Source organism: Apis dorsata, unplaced genomic scaffold, assembly GCF_000469605.1.
Source record: "Apis dorsata unplaced genomic scaffold, Apis dorsata 1.3 scaffold_473, whole genome shotgun sequence".
NCBI classification, from domain to species: domain Eukaryota; kingdom Metazoa; phylum Arthropoda; class Insecta; order Hymenoptera; family Apidae; genus Apis; species Apis dorsata.
In genome coordinates, this window is record NW_006263711.1 from 18,754 (window position 1) to 40,989 (window position 22,236).

The window sequence follows — 22,236 nt, forward strand, 5'->3', positions numbered from 1 at the left end:
TCTTTAATTAAATAAAAATGATTTATTAATTTATCAAAACATATATATTTTTTTAAATTATATAGGAAAGGATATTTTTATATATTTTTAAAATATTTTAAATATTATATTTATTTGGAGAAAAAATAAAAATAGAATTTTGGAAATAGTACTTTAATGTAGCCATGTTGGAACAACGCATAGGACGCGGCGTACGTTACAATGTACCGTCGCTTGACAAATATTTTTTAATTTAATTAGTCTTGTGTTTTTTTTTATCGATGTTTTGTTTCGATATTAGCCTATATTTCTATATAATGTGAGAAATATGAAATTAAAAAGATAAAAATAGCTATATTATTCATTCGTTGTTTGTAAGAGATATTATAGGTTATAAACGCTCGCATGCTTTAATCGCAAACGCGCGTACCTTTCGCGTTTATCTGTGGTAAAATGAATTTTTCCGGAAATAATATAATCCACGGTGCACTCCCACAATTTTCGGAGTTAACGTCTCGTTCAAGCACAGTTTCCACTTCGAAATTTACTAGTAGTGATAATACTCAAGTAGAACAAACAACTGTTTATACAACTGCTGCTGTATCGAATCAAACAAAACCAAGTTTATTGGTAAAATTTATTATTATTTTATTTTTATTTATAATATGTTTATAATGTATTTAATTTATCATTTTTTTTAAGATAAATTCAACGAATAAATATACGGGGCCAATATTAGCATGGCCAAATCCAAATACTTTGATGCAACTCTGTGAAAAGCAAGGCATTCAAACCATTAACATTCCTAATTACAATCAGAATAGTCCAATACTTAGTGTTCAGACAAATAATTTACCCGTAAGGATTATACCTAATATGTACTTACCATCAACTTCACAATCAGAAATTATAAAACAAGAATTAGAAACAAGAACTGAAAATGGAAAACAAATATCTACAATGGTATAGATTTTTTTTATTCTAATTAACTCTATATATATGTATATTATTTTATAATATATTTATGTATTTTTATGTAATAAAAAATTAATATTTCAGCAAGATTCACAACTTCAACAACAAAGTGCCATGGCAGAATATTTCCAAAAATTACAAGCTACTACACTTCCATTAACATTACAACAGTTGATTAAATTACAAACAGAACAGGTGAAGAAAGAAAAGACTGAAGAGGAGAAAGTGGAGCACACGCAAAATAATATTCTTAACATTCCCAGTGTTCCAGTATTTAGAAATACTCATTTACAGAATGGGAATAATACCTTTATGAACTCAGATCAAATGCTAGTATCTATAAATCCGAATGATTTAAATGTTCAAATAGAAAACCAACAAGAAAACGAGAATACAGTGCAAACTATTAAAGTAGAACAACAAATACAAACAGACTCGCCAAAGACCGAGAAAAAAATGAAATTTCGAGCGAAAACCGGAGAAATTAAAATCAGTGTTGCTTTAGATGGTTCGACACTTTATTGTTGTCCAGAATGTAATTTAGCATTTCCGGATAAGACAGAAATTGAACAACATATACAAGCTCATATACAAGTATGTATTGTTTATTACATAAATAAACATGTATTAAATAAATATGAATTTTTTTATCTTATAGGAACGCAAATATCAATGTAAAGAATGTGGTGCAATGTTAAAACGAAAGGAGCATCTCGATCAACATATGCGCGGTCATTCGGACGAAAGACCATTTAAATGTCCAGTATGTCAAAAAGCATTTAAGAGAAACGAACATTTAACGAGGCATTACGTGATTCATTCTGGCGATAAGAATTTTTCATGTTCAGTATGTCAAAAAGCTTTCTCTAGGAAGGATCACTTGAATAAACATACTCAAACACACTTAGGAATTAGGAGAAATAGAACAAAGAAAGATTCTTTTTTCATGGAACAAAAAGAATCTTTCGATAAAGCTTCTGAAATGTCTAAACAAGAAGTAAGTTTTGTGCTGAAAGATGGTTTCATGAAACAAGAGCCTAATTTTCTCCAGTATATTCAACATCTTCAAAAGGATCAGAATCTGATCCACACATTCTCCTCATTTAAGGAACAAGCAATGAAAGAAACGAATATATTACAACAACAAGCAGTTAACATGAATGAAATTCTGCCTCAGAATACAAGGTACTTAATGCCGTCTTAGTCATAAATAAGTCCATCTAAATCCAAAGCAATAAAGGCTGTTCGTATGGGAGTGTTGTGGTTAGCACAAAATAGAAAATTGATTAAATATATATTAGGAATTGCAACCTATTCTATAATTTGAAAATTGAAATTTTCAAAAAAAAAAAAAAAAAGATGAGAAAAAGACAGCACTGAAAAGAGACTGAGGTGCAATTGATTAATCAATATCCATTAATAATAGATAATGATTTTCATAATAATTGATTTGAATGATTGAATTCTAAGCTGATTAAATTTCAACTAAATTTTCAATGAATTTAAAACATAACTATTTTTTTTCGTTTCACAAAGGAATATTAGTATTCAGTGAGCAGTACCTTATATTCATATTCTTAATGAACACATTATAAACTACAGTTAAGTTCCATTATTCATATGAAATAATATCATTTAATAGTAATCCGCTACAAAGCCTGAGTGAGTCTAACAATAAGTTTAGATAAATTGAAATAAAAAAAATAATAATAATAACAATAATAATAACAATATACAAAACAAAAAGAGCAATCAATTTGCATTAGAGTACATCATTTATCTTATTTAAATTAGCTATAAAGAAAATAGTTTGTTTATTGATTCTAGTCTATGATCACAAAATATACTTGACATAAATCACTGAACTTGATTTTTTTTTTACTGTGTTCGTAATGAAAGATTTTTTTTTCTCTCTTTTTTTTAAAAAATTCGAGTTCAGTGTGCATATTTGTGTCCTAGAATGGAGTACGTATAATAAAAATAATAAAAACAATGATAGCGTTGAAAAATACGCAATGCCAATTTGCCGTTAGGATAATTTCAAAGCGAATACGAACAAGTAATAGTATACTGCCAATAAATATGGTTATAAAAATTTGTAGAATAATTCTGTATATAAGTACTATATACAAATTTTACCTGATGGAGACTCAGTAGGTATGTTGTTTAAAACTTGATCTCTGATTCGTCCGTGTTCATATTTACCATACCTATACATACGTATTTTAATTAAGCCATTTATTATTTACTATAATATAATTCATCGTTTTTTCTTTTCAATTTTTTTCATATTCCAATTAGACAAACATATTTTTTATACATTTGATGTTTTTTAATAATGTTTTCGATGAAAAATGCCATTATGATCTTTTTTTTTTTACTTTTATTATTTTTTTAGATGAATTTTCTAAGATAAAAAAAAGAAATTTTTATTAAAAAATATAACTATATTTTTTAAGAATTTTTTTCTGTAATGTAGTTTATGTTGCAAATTATGTATTAATTTTGATGCAAAAGTTTGAGAAGTGATATTAGAGGAAAGAAAGATTACTTTGCTCAATATTTTAAAGTGACTTGAAAATCTTTTTGTTTTTCTTCGTACCAAAGAATATTCGCGTTTAAATAACGAACGAAAAAAATATATTATTATTTGAATAACAATTTTTGATCCTTTTTTTTTTTTATTTTGTTTTTTATTTTAGATTCGAAGAAGTTCTTATTATTTTTTACTTATTCACGAATGAATTTTATTAAAAATGAAACTTCTGTACTGTTCATTTCATAGAAATCAAATTTCAAAGTAAAATTTTTATCGTACAATTTCTTATATTTACTCAGAAATTTCTTAAATAAAAATAATAAAAAAAATTGCTCAAAAGATAATTTTGATGAAAACAGTAAATTGTCAAAAATATAAACATTTATAAAATTGTTCTTCATTTATTTCTTAATTTTGGTAAAAAAGAACTTTTAAAAAACAAATCTATTATACTATTCTTTTTATTATTTGTATTAATTATTTTAAATATACATATATTTTATTTATAATTTTGAAAGTACAACTTTTTGACAATTTACTATTTACTATAGAACATGCTTCTAAATATTTCCATATAAATTTTGGAACTTGTGATTACATTTAATTGTGACCAACATCTTTGAAATGTCTGCTAGGCATACATAAGATTAGAATGAATGACTGCGGATGGCACTAAAAATATTCATACCGCATTGTAATAGAACCAAAGACTTTAAATATTCGTGAGAATAACAGTATTTTGTCTTTTCCTCCTGAACTTCTTTAAACTTCCTGTTTTACTTTGCCCTGGATAGGAACAGTTATATGATATCTTGAAAATTTTGATGAATTTCTTTCTAAGAATAATTATTGTAATTATCTTAATTTTCAAGGATTTCTAGTATCGTATCACTATCCTGGGTTAAGGAAACAGTACTAATCTTTCCATTAAAGTTAATTAAATAGTACATAAGATATCGATGTCCACATTCTTGTGGCCATTTCTCGCGGACATTATAATACGTAAAATGATATGACGAAGGTGTTGAAATATTTTAACAATGGATTCGCGACAAGGTGTTACTCGATTAACGATTGTTATGTATAATATGATGATTGCCAAAAAAGAAAAGAAAAAAAAAAGAAAAGAATGGATAAGAGGTAACACATGTATTTTTCAGACCAAGATATTTTTGAATAAAATAAATGTAAAGAAAAAATTTACTTGTATTATCTGTAAAACTTCATTTATTTCAATCACATTTATGAATTTTTATTAAAAAAAATGAAAAATTACAAGAAATTGATGAAAATCAATGAACTCTAATCAAATGGAATGTTGAATTAAAATAAATGCAGTTTTACCATGTTTCTATTATGTTTCAGATCCTGGGATGAACACTTTACATCACTTTTCATTTTATTCAATTATTTTTAATACAAACAAAAATCCAAAGTAATATAAAATTTATATTTCTTACAATCAGCTAATACGTATTGCAGTATAATTGCTATAAATTGCTCTGGCTAACTTAGAATATACTCCATAAGTAATTCCCAGAAGTGATCCAAGCCAATCAACGAGATGACGACTAAATGTGACCGGAAACTGGAAACTGGTTCTCGGTGTAACGATTTCTACCTCTCGATCTTTATGATTTTCTACTTCGTCTTCCAATTCCAATGGTTCTAAAGGCTCTAAATGATCTAAAGGTTGAATATCATTCACCCATTCGTCGTTTGCCGCTAAATACATTCCCTTGGGTTGAGATTTCTTCGAATCTTCCTTATCCTTCGAATTCGATTGCATTCGATTAGACCAGATTACTTTAAGCGCTTCGACATCAGGGTCAGGTGTATCCTTGGCCAAAATTTTCTCCACGTTGCTCATGTTCTCTGGCTTTCGAAACACGAAGTTGTACGTGGCTCGCAATTTTCCGAATAATTTGTCCAAAGGCTTCGTATCGTTGCCAGATCGTTGTGGAGGATCGCTTGTTTCTTCTGGGATCGGGAACAGTTTCGTTATTTGTGGCTTCGATTCCACTCTCAGGATAGAGAGCTGAAATATATTTTATTTGTTTTTTCTATCTTTTCTTCCTTTCAAAATTTGATCAATTAATTATGATATAGAAAATTAACGTTTTTGGATTGTTTTTTAATTTATTTGCGATATTAATCGAAAATATTAATTAAATCTTTCATATTTTGGTTGGTGGAATTTTTTTAAAGAGATTATCAAGTGAATTAGATAATTTTCAAAAATTCTTTGAAATCGTTTAGAAATTAATTTCTAAATTAAATTCTTTTGAAAAATTTCATATAAAAAAATTATTTAAATTATTTAACATTGTCACAAATAAAAAAATTCATTTATTGCATTTAATTTTCATTGTAATTAATCTTTTATAAATCAAATCTTTTTTTTAAATTGATATTACTTTATTTAATTATTTATAATAGAAACACATTTTTGTTCTTTAGTTTTATAAAAAAGATATATTAAAATTTGAAACCAATTTTATTGAAAATACATAATTAACAATATAAGAGAATTTATTGCCCCAAAGATAATTTCCATATGTTATAAATATGTTAATCACTATAATTTTTAAATAAATTAAAGTAAAGATAAATGAAAATATTACAAATTATACAAAATTTAATTAAAGGAACTTCCATTTCTTTGGATATTTAAATTCTTTTTATGAAAAATACATATCATAATCAAGACAAGGGTCAAACAAATAATTAATATTTACATAATACTTTATGTAATAATTAAATAATAAATAATTAATAAAATTTGCTATTATTAATTCGTTCACGTTTTTCAATTTTAGAAAAAAAAAATCAATAATCAAATGATTTTCTCTTTCCCATTTTTGTTTTAATAACTAAACTAAATTTCTACTTACGCAAAAAAGACAAAATCCAAGAAATAAAATCTTCATGATGTTTCAACCCTAATTGTTCCTTTTCGACGATTTCTTTCTTCGAAGGCGAGGCAACGACTGAAGGATCCATTGATTTCAAAATTCATTTATACCGGTGTGCAATGCAAAGGCGTAGCGTCTCGATGCTTCTAATTCGATCAGTACCAACGACCCTATTGTTTTCTGTCCGCGCCGCTGACTCCTGGACAAACGATTGACGCGAGATTACCCAATAGAGATTGATATTCGAAGCACGTAATGTCGCTTCGTGGACTCTTTGCCAGCTCATATTGTTCGAGCAATAAATAATATTGTGCCACGGGTCAAGGTAGATGGGAAAATTCTCGAGATTTTCGCTTTGGTATAAATGGTGCCGAATAATAGTGGTGAATTGTAAGAAAATAAGATTGTTTGATGTTTGTACAGCGTTCAGATGTATTTGAATATTTTATTGGTAATGTTAATTTATTCTTTGCAATTATGATTCTATTATGTTTACAGGGATTTAAGATCAATATTTAGACTTGTTTAAAATCAAGTAGATTTGTATAATTAGATTATTTTTTTAATGGAAATATAATTTTTATCAAGTGTGATTTTTTGTTAATTAATAGCGATTAAAAAAATATTCTCTGAAATTAATAATAATGTATCAAATATTACAAACATGAATTTTGTAAATACAATAATTAATTATATATTTAATGAATTAATATATGTTTATAAATTGAAAAAAAAGACTTTCAGTGGTGCATGCTTGTAAAATGTTATAAATTCTTGAATTAATTGATTACATTTTGTTTTAGGTGCAATATATAGTGCAATTCTTTAGAATGATATCTCAAAAACTTTCAATATGAGTCAATATCACAATGATGATGCATTATTAAAAAAAATCAGTTGTGAATCAACTTCATTGTATTCAGAATTATTGAATCACTTTTAAATTCCTGTGGTTTTGAATGCTTTAGTCAAAGCTTTGAAAGAATGCTGTTCCAGGAATATTTGATTTATACTAATTATATTGAAATATGTTTGGAAAATACTTTATTAAATTTTCTTATTTTTGGAGACAATTTTTTCTCCAATATTTTTTCAGGATATAATATTTAAAATAATTATTTTAAGATCATTTGAAAATTATTTAAATGATATTTAATGCTCAAAAAATATTTGAAAAAGATTTGAACTCGGTCAAGATCATTTCAAGTTTCAAGATTAATAAAAATAATTTTACAAGTATTAAGAATCATTTCAAAGACATTTGAAGATCATTTCAATGATATACTAGATTAAATCACTTGAAGTCATTCAAGAGTTTATATATAATCACATTAACTTAAAACAATAGATATCAGTGAATCAACCAATCCACTATGTATAAAAGTTTTATTGAATTATTAATTACACAGAAAGAAAATAATAATTTTATTTCCACCGTATATTATCAACGCTCGAAATCAACGTTGAAGAAAGTGTAATCTAAATTTCAACAGGTAATTCAAATAATTACTTAATTCTATTTAAAATTTTCAACAATTTCCAATTCCAATAATCCATAATTTAAAATTTTCATATCAAAACAAGATTATTATTATTATCACAGACGTTCCACTTTATTCGATCAAATCTCTACGCTACTAGAATATCAATTTTCCCTTCAAGATAACAAATCCTTAACTAAATCAACGTATCGAATTAATCGTGGACGCGTGTGAATCGATTATATCTAATATCTAGGATTACGGGGAGTAACGCAAAGGCAACACGGCTCTTAGATCCTTGTTGAGCATGCTCGAAGGGTTGTCGAGATCTCGAACAGCCTGTGACGCCCTCATTCTCGCGTCTTCCCTCGTCAACTCGTTTCGTTCCAACACCTTGGAAAGAATCTTCTTCATCTGTGGCCCTATGCCACCCTCGGCAGAAGTTTCCAAAGTATTGAGAACTTCGTCGGAATATCCGGTATATTTGCCAAATCCCTGTTTTCTAGCATCCTTGCTCAACGAGTCGTAAAGATTTGCAAGTTGTTGAAGGGTGGCACTCGGTGGTACTTTGGAACGTCTTAGGTAGCTGGTCAAACTCGGCCTTGGAACTTGGGTCACCTTCTCCCCTAGACGTGTGAACCTGAAGAGAAATGGTTGGAAAGTAAAAAGCTAGTTGATAAAATACTTGATAATTTTTTATTGATATTCTAATAATTTTTTTATTATAGTTTTTCTGTTCGTTTGTTCGATTTATCTTTTACCTTTATTTAATCTTTGGTTAATTTATTTCATAGAAGAATTTCTTTATATCGTTTGATTTAATTTATTTGATACGTTTTTTAGGATTTTGTTATTTTTTTTTAATTATTGTAAAGAATATTTATTAATTTATTCCTATTGGTTATTTAAATTTCATTTGATTTATTTGGAAAAATTGAAAATATTCAGTATCATTGCTGTTAAATTTATATTAATTAATTTAATTAAATCATTTTACTTTAATATTTCTCTATGGGATCTCTATTTTATGAATTATAAATTTTTTAATTTTAAAATAGCAGAAGAAAAATAGCATGTTTTATCGTTGAAATTATGAAGATAATGGAGCAATTTCATTGAATACACACCTTTTAGTTTCATAACGAGTTGATATAACATTTATACTCGAAGTAATCATTGCTGTTTATGTATACATTTAGTTAGATAAAGTTTCTAACGAGACTTGAATCGATATCTCAATTGAATACTGAACAGTAATATTCTTGTTGCGGTTGGCTCACTTTACTATTTATCTACTTCGTATCAAGTTCGAAACATTAATCAGAATTTATTTCGCTTGTACATTATTGTAATAAATTCAAATATTATATCAAATTCAATCGAATTTAAATTTTCTATATTTTTACAATAAAAAAATGATAAATAATATTATATACGAGATTTGATAAAAATATCTGAATTATAAATTCAAATTAAATTAATTTAATCTCATGGCATAATTGATGATATTGATTATCTTTTTTAATTATTTCTTTTTTTGCATCTATGCATCTTCGTGAATGATTTTTCAATATTTAAACATTTTTATAAATAATTCCATTTTTTCCTAGAATATAACAATGTTATTTATTTTTACGTTTTTTAAGTTATCAATTTTTTTCTATAATTTCATTTTTCTACATTAAGAAGTTAATTAAAGAAACGTTATTTCTAAACCATCAAAGAAATTAAATAGAATATAAAAAAGTAATTTAAAATTAATGTCTAAGAATGTTTATAAGAAAAGTTCCCAGTAGTTAGAAAATATTTTGATGTATAAGAAGTGAATTTCTTGAATATATTCCACTTATGTATTCTATAAAATATATCTTATAATTAAAAACTAGACATTTATGAAAATTCTTATTTTCATGAATACAATTAAAAAAAAAAAATAAACCTAGATATAAATTTTAAATATTAATCTATTAAACATCCTAACAATTATTTTAATCAATTAATCTTTCTGCAAACCTATAGATCACATTATCCAAACTCACATCAATCCCAGGCACAATAGATCTTCTGTCAAATCTTCCATATTCGCTCATTCTCACAAAGGATAATCTTCCCGACAAAAACCTTACCTATTCTCGTCACTCTCCTCCTCGGCCCTCTCCATTTTCTCCATCGAAACTCCCACGATGCTCTTCGAATGCTCCTCGAACAATTCTTCATCCACGAATTTCGACGTGGTAGGTTTCAAGATCTCGTAGACACCTTGGACCACGCTGTCGATGGTCGGCTCTTTCTTCTTCTCGTCGTTCCCAATGATCGTTACTCGATCCGAATCTGTTGGATTACCCAACGCTGTTGTCGTCACTTCCACCCTCGTATCGATCGAGGAAATCCATTCGTGATTTTCCTCGTCCACTTCTTGATTCGTTTCTTCCACGGCATGCACCTCTTCCGGTTTCTCGTAATTCGTTTCCGGCGTCGCATAGTTCGTTTCTGGCGTTTCCTCGTTCAACTCTGGCGACTCTTCTACTCTCGTGTGATCTTCCGCCGATTCCACAGGTTTCGCCGTTGCGCCCTCCGCGTTCCCCGATGTTCCTTCCTCCATTTTGTCCATTTTTGTTTCGCTCGGTTCCTTTTCATCGCTTAACGTCTCCTCAACTTTGGAACCTTCCGAAGCGTCTTCGATTTTAGATCCTTCCACTTTCTCCGATGTCGATGTCTCGTCCACCTTCGCTTCTTCCGTTTCTTCCTCGATCTTGGACTCTTCCGGTTTGTTTCCCGGGCATTGTTGAGATGTTTGTTCCTCCTTGTTTCTCGACGAGTCTTCCGAGTCTTTGGATTCTTCCTCCTCCGCGTTCGACTCCTCTTGAGTTATTGTGACAGAGGTGGAAGAATCTTGAGAGGTTGTTTGTTGATCTTGATCCGGGAGGGTGATCGGCGAGGTCGAGGGATCTCCTATGTTGGTCGAGCTGTGTATAATCTCTTCTGATTGGAGGAGTTTCAATTGCTCGACAGCGTGGAATATCACCTGTGCGACATAGAAACAGATTCCTTTGGTGGGATTACCATTGACTCGGTAAGTGTACCGAATTTTTAAGATTATATTTTTAATTTAATATATGTTTTTTTTTTTAATTCTTTTAAAATTGAATTTTAGAATTTTTATAGATTGAACGAAGCTTTTTTTTTTTATAGAATTAATGATGATGCTCACTTGCATAGCTGCAGGAAGATAGGAATCCGAGTAAACTGGCTTCGAGAAGGCAGGTGGGTTTCTTAGAATTCCACAAAGAGCCTAAAACAAAAAATTATAATTATAACAATATACGTAATCTCTAAAAATTATAGAAAGGAAAATCATAATCTTAATTCTCTCGAAAATTTTTGTTGTTCTTTATAATTTTTATTTAGAAATATAAATACATTTGTGCTGGAAATCTTAACTAAAATTGTTTTATTTTTGGTAAAATTTCAATATTTGAGATAGTTAACAATCTTAAATTATATGCACTTTTTCGTGAAACATATATTATTGATATAATGTTGTTAATTATTTTCTTTGTTATAGTGTACAAGATAATAGAGTAAATTATATCTTAATTTTGAAGAAAATATACAAGTCTCTTGATATATGTACAATTTATAAGATTATATGCAGTGAATATTGCAGTAATATCAAAAAGCAAGTAATATTATGATAAGTAAGTAAGATTTGTTCCTTCATTTATTTAATACTTTGTTGCTTTAATTGCTTGCTTTATTTTATCTTTTAATATTGTTATTTCAAATACTACATATATTCACACATTACAGATTCAAATTTGGAACTAAATGAAAGCCTGAGACAGCAAAGAATTATAATATTTAAAGAAAAGATTCGTAAATAAAAGGTTAAGAATCGCTGCTTTAAAGGATAATTAAGAGGAAGGAAAAGTTCTCGTGGCAGAAAATCGTCGGCCACGATTCTTGAGAACGGTAGAACGACACAAGGGGCGGCTTAAACTTTGGTGAAACTTCTCTCTGAGAGTTAATTAAAACTCGACCTTCTATCTATGTCAAAGTGGTAACTTTTTTCCCACCTTTTCATTCACCTTTTCAAAATTAAAGTGCAAGTTTTTGGAAAAGGAATTGAATTGTGCAACTAATGCGAATGAAATGGTTAATGAGACCTTTAAAAAGAACATCATAAAAGAACATAATTTTTGACAATTTGTTAAAATAAAAATTTGATATCAAATATTATTGTTGTATATATTATGAAATATTTATTGTAATTCCAATGACAGGAATATTTGAGTCTATTGAGAAGTCTATTTAAAATATTAACAAATATTAATTTTCAGTATTATAAAGTTTTAATATGATATTTTTTATAATCCACATCAATAATTTTCTTCAATTCTTAGAATTTTATTTAATAATTACAAAATTTAGAAAAATTTAAATAATTTTTAAATAATTCTAATAATTATATTATAAATTATATTAAGCATCTTAAGTCATTAAATGTATTTATTATTTGAATTGTGTTTAATATTTGAATTTTTGCATTGCTGTATTTTATTATATATCATGTATGTATAATTAAACTAATTTTTCAATACGATAAACGATCCATCTTCAAGATAAAATAAAATTTTCTTTTCCAAATTCGGAAATTCATAATTATTATTCAACTAATTACTAAACAAGATGTTGAGATTTCTTCCTTTTCATTTTGAGTTAATAATTAAAAGTAATATAATTATTTTAAAATCTCTATAATCTCTTCACAATATAATTAAATAAAATCTGATTAATACTTTCGGTCGACAAAAATCATTCGATCCCCTCCTCTTTTGAACAAAATTACTTTCCAAACTTATTCACGTCGATTAACAACGATTCGCTATAAAATAATAAAATATCAGCACTAAGATCATCTCACCTGTCGAGACAGCACGATCACCAAAAAACAATAAAAGATCTTCATATTTGCCTTTTCCAGATCTCTCTCTTCGAATAATCGCTATCTTTCCTTTTCTCTCTCTCTGGAAAGATCCTCTTCAACCTCTCGAACGTATCCCGAACACTAGAGAAACACTATTTCCAGTAAAAATGTCACCACTGCACCAGATCACAGGATCACCATCATCAACTGATCCGGGGAAAAAATCCGACTAGTCCGCGTGAGAGCGTCGTTATATCGAAACTGAACGATCCAGACCGGTCCAGAGCGCTCGTTCCTTCGATTCGTCGATTTTCCTCGCGTGGATCAAGGTTCGCGGCCGAGCGTCGCCGAGGAACTGGTCTCGAAAAAGGCTGGTAACGGTTCCATCGGCGCGCACAGTACATTCTAAGCGTGAAAAGAGCAGAAGTGTTAATCAAGGAGGAAGAAACGAGAGGCCACGCAAGGGTTCGCGAACGCAGACGCGTGACACTTGAATTAAGTTGAGATCGGTATGCGGCTCGCGTGCGTGAACCGAGCTTGGTTTTCCGCTATGCAGCGTGGCCGAGCGTGGATTCGCTTCCTTTGGTTTCCGGTTTCAGGCGAACAGTGATACAATCGCGTTCCGCACGGTTCGGACATTAGAATGGGACGAAATAATAAAAATGATCGAAGAGAGATCGTGTCACGTATCAAAATGTAGATTCGGATGATATATGCGTGGATTTAAGAAAAATAAAGAATGAGGAAAGAAAAGAATTATTGATGAAAATTGTATGTTGGAACAGATATGTGATAGATTCGAGTTTGAGGTGAGTAGAGGTAAGAGTGAAAAAAAATATGTATGTATTTTATAATTCTAAATATGCATAGATTTAAGAAGAGTAAAGAAAAGAGTAAAGAGAAAAAACGAGGAAAGAAAAGAATTATTGATGAAAATTGTATGTTGGAACAGGTATGTGATAGATTTGAGTTTGAGGTGAGTAGAGGTAAGAGTGAAAAAAAAAAAAATAGAACAGATATATAGATATATATGTAAATTTGAATTTAATATGACTGAAAAGAAGAATAGAATGAAAAAAAAAAAATTATTGAAGGAAATTATTGCTCCAATTGTAAGTTGTAAATAAATGTATATATATAAATATATTCAAATATAAGTTTGAAGTAAATAAGAGTGGAATGATAAAATTTGTTCTAATCTTCTAGATTTGGTGTGTAAATAATAGTTTTTATATAATTAATTTTTGAAATTGAATTTTTGAGATTGATTATGATCTTTTATCCTTTATTATTATATAATTGTAAATTAATTTTATTTTTATTTTATTTTTTCAGGAATTAATATATAAGAAAGAATTTTGTCATTTAGTACAACAAGGATTGTTTTTCTCATTTGATTTATGGCAAATAATTCGCATAATGGAAATTTTTGAATTTTGGATTTAGTTTTTTGCTACTATAATAATGGATTTTAGTATTCTCATTTGAAGAAAAAATTTCTATTATTATAAAGAAATAATTCTTTTCTTGATTTTCAAAGTTCATGATCAATTTTTTATTTTGTCATAAATATAGTAAATTCTATTCCTTTTTTATTTTAATTCTTTTCATAATCCACTTTATGTATAAAATTAAATGAATATATTAATGAAATGAATATATTATATTTTTAAATTATTTTTAAAATAAAAAGCAGTACTATTAGAAAATGCTTTCAAATGCGGATGGAAATTTCTAATTAGTATGAATTGAAATTTGTTGAGTTTGCTGTTTATATGTCGATTGGTTAAAATGGATCTTAACTAACATAAATATTACGATTAATTAGGTATACATCTAATTAATTGATTGAATTTTAATAGCACTTATGTATCCATTTAAAAACATAAAATACTTATAAATATTTATAATTAAAAATAGTTTTAATTACTATTGAAAAGTAAGTTATTATTACTTTTTATAATAAATAAAATATTAACTTTTGTAATTATTTTATAATTCTAAATATGTATGTATTTAAAATTTCAATTAATTGAAAATTTTTTTCAGGTAGAACTATAAAAATATTTTAATTCATAATACAAAAAACTTTAAGCATTAATTCCACTCGCTGTATAAATAATACTAATTTCTTAAAAATAAAAAAGAAAAAAAGAAAAAAAAAGAAGAAGAAGAAAATATCTAAAATAATAATAATATCATCTTTAATTTATATCTCGTTGTCCTTGAAATCATGAATCTTGTTTTTTCATCTTTTTAACAATGAACGATTTATTTTAATAATTTAATCAAATGTTGAACATATGTTGGAGCGAAAGTGAATCACGAAGAACAATCAAATGACTTTCGTTCTTGGAAGGCCGCGACCTTGCACAAGGCCGTCATGACGATTTCACGAGGAGTAAAGGAAAAAGGACGAGAACCAGCGGATCCTGTTCGATGACTGCACGCACTTTCAAGGTAATTCGGTTGTGGATCCAGATGTACGCGATAGTGAAAAGGCCGACTGGTTTTTAACACAAGTCTCTGAATCTCTATTCGTCCACTGACTATTTGTGTCTTTATTAGCATATTTGTTGAAAATATTAAGAAGATTTCTAGGTATAGTAGAATCTCTGAATTAATAAAGAGATAAAACTAATAAAAAATTTATGTTTTTTTTTAGTATGTTTATTGGAAGTATTCTAGAAGAAGACTTCTAGTTATAGTAGTATCTCTATTACTTGAACTATTTGGATAAACGAATTTTCAGATAAGTAATATAGTAATATAGTATGTAAGTAATATAGACTTTTATTAGATGAATTATTCTATCCTTTTGAGGAAAATATACTTATTTATAATAAAATTGATATTTTTATTATAAAATTAGAGATTGTATATTTTTTAGAGAGAGTACAAATTTTTTAATGCATAAAGGAATGTGCAATATATATATCTTCCATATAATTTTCTATTTCATTCTTCTGTTTCTCTTTTTTTCTATTAATAATTGAGGATTTTCTAATATTTTATATTTTTATCAACACTGTAGCACTTTTACCAGTTTCTAGTTTCTTAAACATTTCCGGTTTCGTTTCAATAGTTAATATCGACATAGGTAAATACAATATTAATTTGTTATTTCAAATTAAATTTTGAATAAAATAAAATATAAAGAAGATATTTATATTGCTGTGAATTATAATGTATAATTCATATACAAAATAGTGAGTTAGTAGAAAAAATGTTAGAATATTTGGAAGTTTTAATGTATTTTGTCGTTTAAAATTACATCATGAATATTAGAAAAGAATTTAAAATTTCTTTTCTTTTTAAAATTTTCTCGATAAAAATAATTTATTGACACCTTTAAAATAGACTTAATTTATTAATTTATGGTCTAAGAAATAGTTATTTTAATTTTAAATGTAATAATTTAAATATAATAATAATTGTTATTGTTAGAATTATTTTGAAAAATATTATTTTTGAAATAGATTAATTATTTTCGGAGAAATTATACAGAGAAATTATTTCTCTTCTTGGAAAATATCTGTACTTGGAAATATTATAAATCTCATATTTCGCTTCAGTAAATTCATAATTTATATATATTTTAATGAGAATTTTTTTCTAAATTGGAAGTGGAATTTATTTTTTGTTCTTCATACTCTCATATTAATTAGCATTTTATTTATTAAGAAAATTAGTAAAAGTTGATAAAATAATAATATAATAATATACCATTCATATTCAACAGATTTTAATTCTTAGAATTTATTCTAATAAGCTTTATTCAAGATTCACTTAATTGTTAAAAGGAATTTTCCTAGAATATTTTTAAAATTTGATTATGATTTCAGTGAATGAAATTTCATTTAATAAAATATAAAAAAAAAGAAAGTAAAGTTTCATTTTTTAATTAACAATTTGTAGGCGGATAGTAATAAAAGATAAATAATTTTAATAAATATAGCTACCTATATGAAGATTTTGATATATAAAAATGCTTATAAATACAAATTTATTTGTAATAAAAACAACTAGCAAACAAGCTAACAAAAGAGAAAAATTAAGTGATCTTATTTAATCGATTAAATTACTTAAATCTTTATAAATAAATAAATAAATATTAATTAAAATCATATACACAATTAAATTTGCTTGAAAAAATATTATTTGCTTGATAAAATATTATTGCTGAACAAATTTTATGATAATAAAAGTGAATACATATAAAATTACATTTAAATATCATATTTTATGATACCTTCTAAATAAGAAACAAAAATGATATTTTTTTTTTTTTTTTTTTGCTTAACTTTTCAACTTTTAGCATCTAGAGTTAACTAATTTCAATTAAGAAATTGAAACGCGATAGAAAAGATTACTCCAAATTTCCGTGACGTGAAACTGGTATAATTTGGTAATCATAACGTTATCAGTGATGTATTGAGCGTATGAGGGTACCTTCATTCGATAAGAGAAATTTTGTTCAACGGAGAAATGGTATATAGACTGTCGAATGCGGGAACGGTTCACGCAGTTGCATTTCGATTATTGCACTTCGTGGAAACTTACGTGAGTGCTTTCCCTCGGCGGAAGTTGGGATTGTCGAGGAAATCGATTTTGGAAACGATGTCGTCGGTTTTGATGTTGATCTTACTGGTAAATCGTATTTCTGAATTATCTGTTTCTTATTTACGTTCATTTACGTGGGATGACATTATGTGTGCACGATATATCATTGTTAGAATTTAATATATATATTTGAGTGTTTTTTTACAGAAGTTTATGAATATATTTTGTAGCTTTTTATTTTTTTTATCCAATATTTAAATTGAATTATTATCACTGTTATTATTTCGAAGGAATTTGATATTTGTATAATTTTTGTGCTTTTTGATATCATGTGTTTATCAAAAGATGTATTTTATTCAAATTAATCCAGTTCAAATGTATTTTTTAATTTCATTATTTCGAAAGAATTTAATATTATTTATTTCATTTTTTCTCTTCTTGAATATTTAGATTGTTGGATCATACGCTCAATCCCCAGATCAATCATCTGATAAAATTGACGATGTGAAACTGACAGATACCGTGGATCAAGATTTTAATATCACGTCAACATTGAAGAATATTCAAACTGTAAGTATCGAAGGTATATAATTGATCCACTCGAGGAAGATATACATTCGAAACAGAAGCACAATGGATACAATAGTCAAAGCACAAAGCATTGGAGTACTTGTTATACAATACTTTGCAACAATAAAGTACAACACTTCTGGGATTATAAATCGTGTTTTATACTTTATATGTATGTGGATTATAAAACGTGTGTAACACCAGTTTTTTACGCTTTTCGCAAGATTTACGGTGGTTACTTTAAATTTTAGTTCTTTTTTAGGTTTGACAGAAAAGAATAATCTCCCTTAATCCTCGAGGAAAAGTATAAAAAAGTTTTTTAAGATATAGATTATATGTCATATAGATTTTAGATTTATCCAAATTGAAATGTGATCTGATTCCAAGATATAAAACAAAAATAGTAAAAATATTTTATCGTAAGTAATATATAATCGAAGAAACTGTAGCTCTATTATTCATTTTAATTATAGATTTATCTTATTTAAATAATTATAATATATATTATTAATCCTTAATTACAAAATTATATTCTTAAATTTATATGTTTTGAAATTCTTATTAAATTATTTTTCTCAATTTAGAAAAAAAATGTTAATATAAATTTTATAAAAAAGCAAATGAACTCAAATTTTTGATTCTTTCTCTTTGGCATTGTAATTAAATATAAATTTTTTCCAATCGTTGATTCAATTTACATATTTTTCAATTTTTTCTTAAATTAAATTATTACATTCCAAATTTTTCATTGTATAATTAAATTGCACTCTATTATAAAATTATAATAAAATTATAAAATTCTTTTATCTCCACAAAAAAACTTTTTTAAAATTTCTCACGGACATCAATATTCCATCCCAATTATTAAATCAAATTTTAAAATCCAATAAAAAAAAAGGGAATCATAATTATGCACTAAATTTTTTGCTGCATTTATTAAATTAAATTCTATCAATCCAATAAAAAGGAATCTCAATTGTACCAACCAAATTCTTCACCTCAATTTTATCAATCCAATATATAAAAGAATATTTCAAATTCCCAAATTCTTCGTTCCAATTATTAAATTTTCCAACATGATAAAAAATATTCCATCCCAAATTCTCCCATAATTTAAATTCCATCGAATAAAAAAAAATAAAACTCGATTATATTTCAAGATATATTCTATATCAAGCTCTATACCATTTATTCACATTTATCCCATCATTAAATAACTCTTTTAACAAACTAACATTAATTTTCAGCCTGAAACAAGTACCACGTCGAAACCAAGCCTTTTCTCCTGGTTTTTCACGCCATTGGTCCAGAATCTTCAGATCGACCCGCAGACTCTCCAGAATCGTGTCACTCAGCTCAAAGAGGCGTTGAATAATTTTGGATTTCGGAATCAAGAGGAGGGGAAGCAATTAAGCAACGCGAATAATTTATTGAATCTCGCCAGTTTGACTGATTCCGGGTTTTACACTAACAGAGTGGAACCAGCCGGATTTTTCGGTGGTAACGGATGGTTGGCGAACAAAGGTGGACTCTTAGGCGGTCCAGGTGCCATTCTTTCAACTGGCAGCATTTTGACGGATTATCCCACGGCATACAGGAGAAAGTAGAGGCGCTTCATAACTGACCTAGAAGATGGACTTAACGATGATTTTCATAAATTGTTAAATAATTGGAAATGAATAGATGATTATTAATGGGGAAAATGAAGAAGATATTATTAAGGGATATTTTTTTATTTTAATTTTTTAATTTTATTTTTTAAATTGTATCTCAATTCAATACCTCAAAGATTTTTATATTTCTAGCGTATTAGTTGTTATCAAATTTTGGAAAAGTATAATGTAAGTAGATACTTAAGAGAAGAGCATAAGTAAAATTGATTTTGACTTTGTTCAATGAATAATAAATTTCAATGTTACACTTTGTATATTTTTAATAATTACTGATGGATGATGAATGCAATCATTTTGAAATTGTTTTCAAAATATTTAAAATGCTCTTCACTGTTGATATATGCTATATTGGAAAATGTTGGATCAGAAGATGATAATAAATGTATGAGATTATTTTAAAGTGTTTGGAGAATTTTCATTTAAGAAACATTCTGAATGACTCTTTTTGAAATGGAGAAAAATCGATCAATTGTAGAAAATAAGAAGAAGAAGAAAAATCATGAAATGTAGGAATAAAGAGATTCTTTATTTTCTTTTTTTTTTTTTTTTCGAAAAAAAAAATATTCTATTATTTTCAATTTTATTATATTATACTATTCTATTATATTATTATATTATGTTATAAAGTTTATTCCCTCTTTTGAATTTTTTTTCATTTTTCAAATTTATTTTTTATTTCTTTCCAATAAATAACACATCGAGCAAATGTTCAACTGTCGAAGTGGAGAAATTGACTGGTTTAATGAATAAGAATTACGGAAGGTAAACGTCCGATATTGATGATGAAGTTAACTGAAATTTTTCCAACATTGAAATATCGAGGAATAAAACGGAACAGGATAAAATGAGAAAAACTATTGAGAGCAAATAAAATATAAGTAGATAATTCCCATGGAACGTGTACGAAAAAAACGAAAAAAACGGAAATTCTTCTGATAACCTTTTAGAGATCGAGAAAGCTTTCGATAAATAAGCAGCTTTTGAGCAAGGAAGAAATTCTTTTGGAATAAATACAGTAGAAGCCCTTGATAACATTCAATTCTTTTTGTATACTTCCTATATGATGCTTTAATGGAGCAATAATTTTAGAATTATGCTATTGGAGCTAATTATTGAAAAATTTTCAAATTTGATGAAATTCTTTGTATCATACTGCATATGATATGATATGTAATCCTTTAACTTCTTGAATATTAATTTCTTATAAAAATAGCATGAAAAGCAAGAATAGATTCTAATAAAGATTTATTTTTTTTTTTTTTAGAATAAATTTCAATAAAAAAATATAACATTCATAATTAATTAAGAATGTATACTGAAAAAAGAATTTTTATCTGAATTATTATGGAAATGGATTACTCTTTTAAGCAGAATTAATAGATCCTCTTTAATAAGAATTTTACGTATGGATGAGAATGATTATAATTGATTGGACAACCTTTTAATTTAAAATTTAAAAATTAATTGTTGTAAATAAATCATTTAATAATTAAATTAAAATTTACAGATTGTGCAATTTATTAAATAAAATTTATGGCTATGAATTTTATGGCGTACAAAGTAATGGAAAATTAATAAATTTTTCACGTAATCAACTGGCTGTAAATTTAAATTACTTATTGAAGAAAGCTGTCAAAAGGTATAATATTACAATCAATTGCGCGAATCATTAAAAACTCGATGATATTTTCACAATGAAATATAATATTCTTTTTATATATAATTAAACATTCGAATAATTTTTAAATATTTGATTCAGTTTATGTAAAATATTATACGATAAAAAAAAGAAGCATTGATTGAAACAAAAAGAATTCGTTTATAGAATTTTAATATACATTATTTTATTATATATTCAATAATGTCAAAATAAAATAAAGAATGATGAAGAATAAATATTTTGTAACCAAATGTAAATGAAAGGTAAAATTATTTATTCATTTATCTATTATTTTATATTTGAATTAACTAATTGATACATATTTCTTTTGTAGATTCGCTAGTCTTTCTTTTATTTCTGTCAAGAAGAAATTATACAATTAATTAATAGAAATCCTGTTAATTTTTGAAAAAAAAGTTATAGTTATTATTTTCGTAATTTTATAGTATAAAAATTTAATAAAAAAAAATTATATTTTTTCTATTCAAAGTATATTAATCTTCATCAGAAAAGAATAATTATATTTAACATATTGAACAGAAAATAAAATAAAGAAAATCATGAGATCACATCAAATTCTAAAACAAATGGAAAAGACATTTGGGCACAATAGTGATGAGTATAATGTTTCTTTTTTAATTTTATTGGAATTAATTTTATTATCAAATTGTCTGCAATATAAAAAATAACTTTATTATTGGTTTTTTAGTAAAAATATGATTATTATAATTATCATTTGGCAATTCGTTAATAGAAATATGACGGCTTAGTTATAGTTGCTTTCTAGTTAATTATTTGTTTCTCTAAATAATTAAGTATCACAAAAAATTATTTGTATATAATAATCTTTAATTAACAATTTGGCACACACAAAATTAATCTTATTTTCTCAAATTATTTTCATGAAGTAAGATTTTTTTTTTCTATATTATCTTTTTTTTTTTTTTTTTTTTT

General features: G+C 26.5%; 4 protein-coding genes and 1 long non-coding RNA gene across 7 annotated transcripts in view; 3 read left to right on the forward strand and 2 right to left on the reverse strand.

Annotated features, from left to right (window-relative positions):
* Nucleotides 1-128: 128 nt before the first annotated feature.
* LOC102672029 (gastrula zinc finger protein XlCGF48.2-like) lies at nucleotides 129-2,791 on the forward strand. 2 transcript variants are annotated; one of them, XM_031512579.1, is made up of 4 exons: nucleotides 129-609; nucleotides 682-942; nucleotides 1,027-1,548; nucleotides 1,613-2,791. In XM_031512579.1, the coding sequence occupies exons 1-4, from the start codon at nucleotides 433-435 to the stop codon at nucleotides 2,156-2,158; spliced, it is 1,506 nt and encodes a 501-aa protein (XP_031368439.1). In that variant the 5' UTR covers nucleotides 129-432; the 3' UTR covers nucleotides 2,159-2,791. The 2 variants fall into 2 exon arrangements, with proteins under 2 accessions (XP_031368439.1, XP_006620133.1); XM_006620070.2 differs by having other exon boundaries at nucleotides 130-609; nucleotides 1,039-1,548.
* Nucleotides 2,792-4,702: 1,911 nt separating this feature from the next.
* LOC102672164 lies at nucleotides 4,703-6,773 on the reverse strand. The gene is made up of 2 exons (XM_006620071.2): nucleotides 6,388-6,773; nucleotides 4,703-5,531 (listed from the first exon to the last, which is right to left on the reverse strand). Exons 1-2 carry the CDS (start codon nucleotides 6,421-6,423, stop codon nucleotides 4,956-4,958), a joined length of 612 nt encoding a protein of 203 aa, XP_006620134.1. The 5' UTR covers nucleotides 6,424-6,773; the 3' UTR covers nucleotides 4,703-4,955.
* A 1,004-nt stretch (nucleotides 6,774-7,777) lies between these two features.
* The window catches only part of LOC102674401 (histone acetyltransferase KAT6B), a 62,938-nt gene continuing 48,479 nt past the window's right edge, over nucleotides 7,778-22,236 (reverse strand). The window contains exons 1-4 of one of the 2 annotated variants that reach the window (XM_006620085.2): nucleotides 12,814-13,185; nucleotides 11,101-11,181; nucleotides 10,016-10,914; nucleotides 7,778-8,529 (exon numbers count right to left, since the gene is read on the reverse strand). In XM_006620085.2, the coding sequence (XP_006620148.1) occupies nucleotides 8,148-8,529; nucleotides 10,016-10,914; nucleotides 11,101-11,181; nucleotides 12,814-12,858 (1,407 nt within the window). In that variant the 5' untranslated portion in view covers nucleotides 12,859-13,185 and the 3' untranslated portion in view covers nucleotides 7,778-8,147. Of the gene's footprint in view, nucleotides 8,530-10,015; nucleotides 10,915-11,100; nucleotides 11,182-12,813; nucleotides 13,186-22,236 lie in introns of those variants that run through there. The other variant, XM_031512575.1, reaches the window with a different exon arrangement.
* LOC116186155 lies at nucleotides 10,832-12,976 on the forward strand. The gene is made up of 4 exons (XR_004151108.1): nucleotides 10,832-10,966; nucleotides 11,082-11,153; nucleotides 11,700-11,946; nucleotides 12,874-12,976. It is a non-coding gene; the product is annotated as an uncharacterized LOC116186155 (long non-coding RNA).
* Nucleotides 17,290-19,659, forward strand: LOC102672306. Its single transcript, XM_006620072.2, has 3 exons — nucleotides 17,290-17,466; nucleotides 17,830-17,949; nucleotides 19,197-19,659. The coding sequence occupies exons 1-3, from the start codon at nucleotides 17,305-17,307 to the stop codon at nucleotides 19,554-19,556; spliced, it is 642 nt and encodes a 213-aa protein (XP_006620135.1). The 5' UTR covers nucleotides 17,290-17,304; the 3' UTR covers nucleotides 19,557-19,659.

What these genes read in the sequence shown, in the direction of transcription:
- LOC102672029 (XM_031512579.1), top strand. Translation starts at nt 433, where the DNA reads ATGAATTTTTCCGGAAATAATATAATCCACGGTGCACTCCCACAATTT. An exon ending in AAACAAAACCAAGTTTATTG is followed by an intron (nt 610 to 681) that starts GTAAAATTTATT and finishes ATTTTTTTTAAG; the next exon opens with ATAAATTCAACGAATAAATA. An exon ending in GAAAACAAATATCTACAATG is followed by an intron (nt 943 to 1,026) that starts GTATAGATTTTT and finishes TGTAATAAAAAA; the next exon opens with TTAATATTTCAGCAAGATTC.
- LOC102672164 (XM_006620071.2), bottom strand. Translation starts at nt 6,423, where the DNA reads ATGAAGATTTTATTTCTTGGATTTTGTCTTTTTTGC. An exon ending in TTGGATTTTGTCTTTTTTGC is followed by an intron (nt 5,532 to 6,387) that starts GTAAGTAGAAAT and finishes AATATATTTCAG; the next exon opens with CTCTCTATCCTGAGAGTGGA.
- LOC102672306 (XM_006620072.2), top strand. Translation starts at nt 17,305, where the DNA reads ATGGTATATAGACTGTCGAATGCGGGAACGGTTCACGCAGTTGCATTT. An exon ending in TTTTGATGTTGATCTTACTG is followed by an intron (nt 17,467 to 17,829) that starts GTAAATCGTATT and finishes TTGAATATTTAG; the next exon opens with ATTGTTGGATCATACGCTCA. An exon ending in CATTGAAGAATATTCAAACT is followed by an intron (nt 17,950 to 19,196) that starts GTAAGTATCGAA and finishes ATTAATTTTCAG; the next exon opens with CCTGAAACAAGTACCACGTC.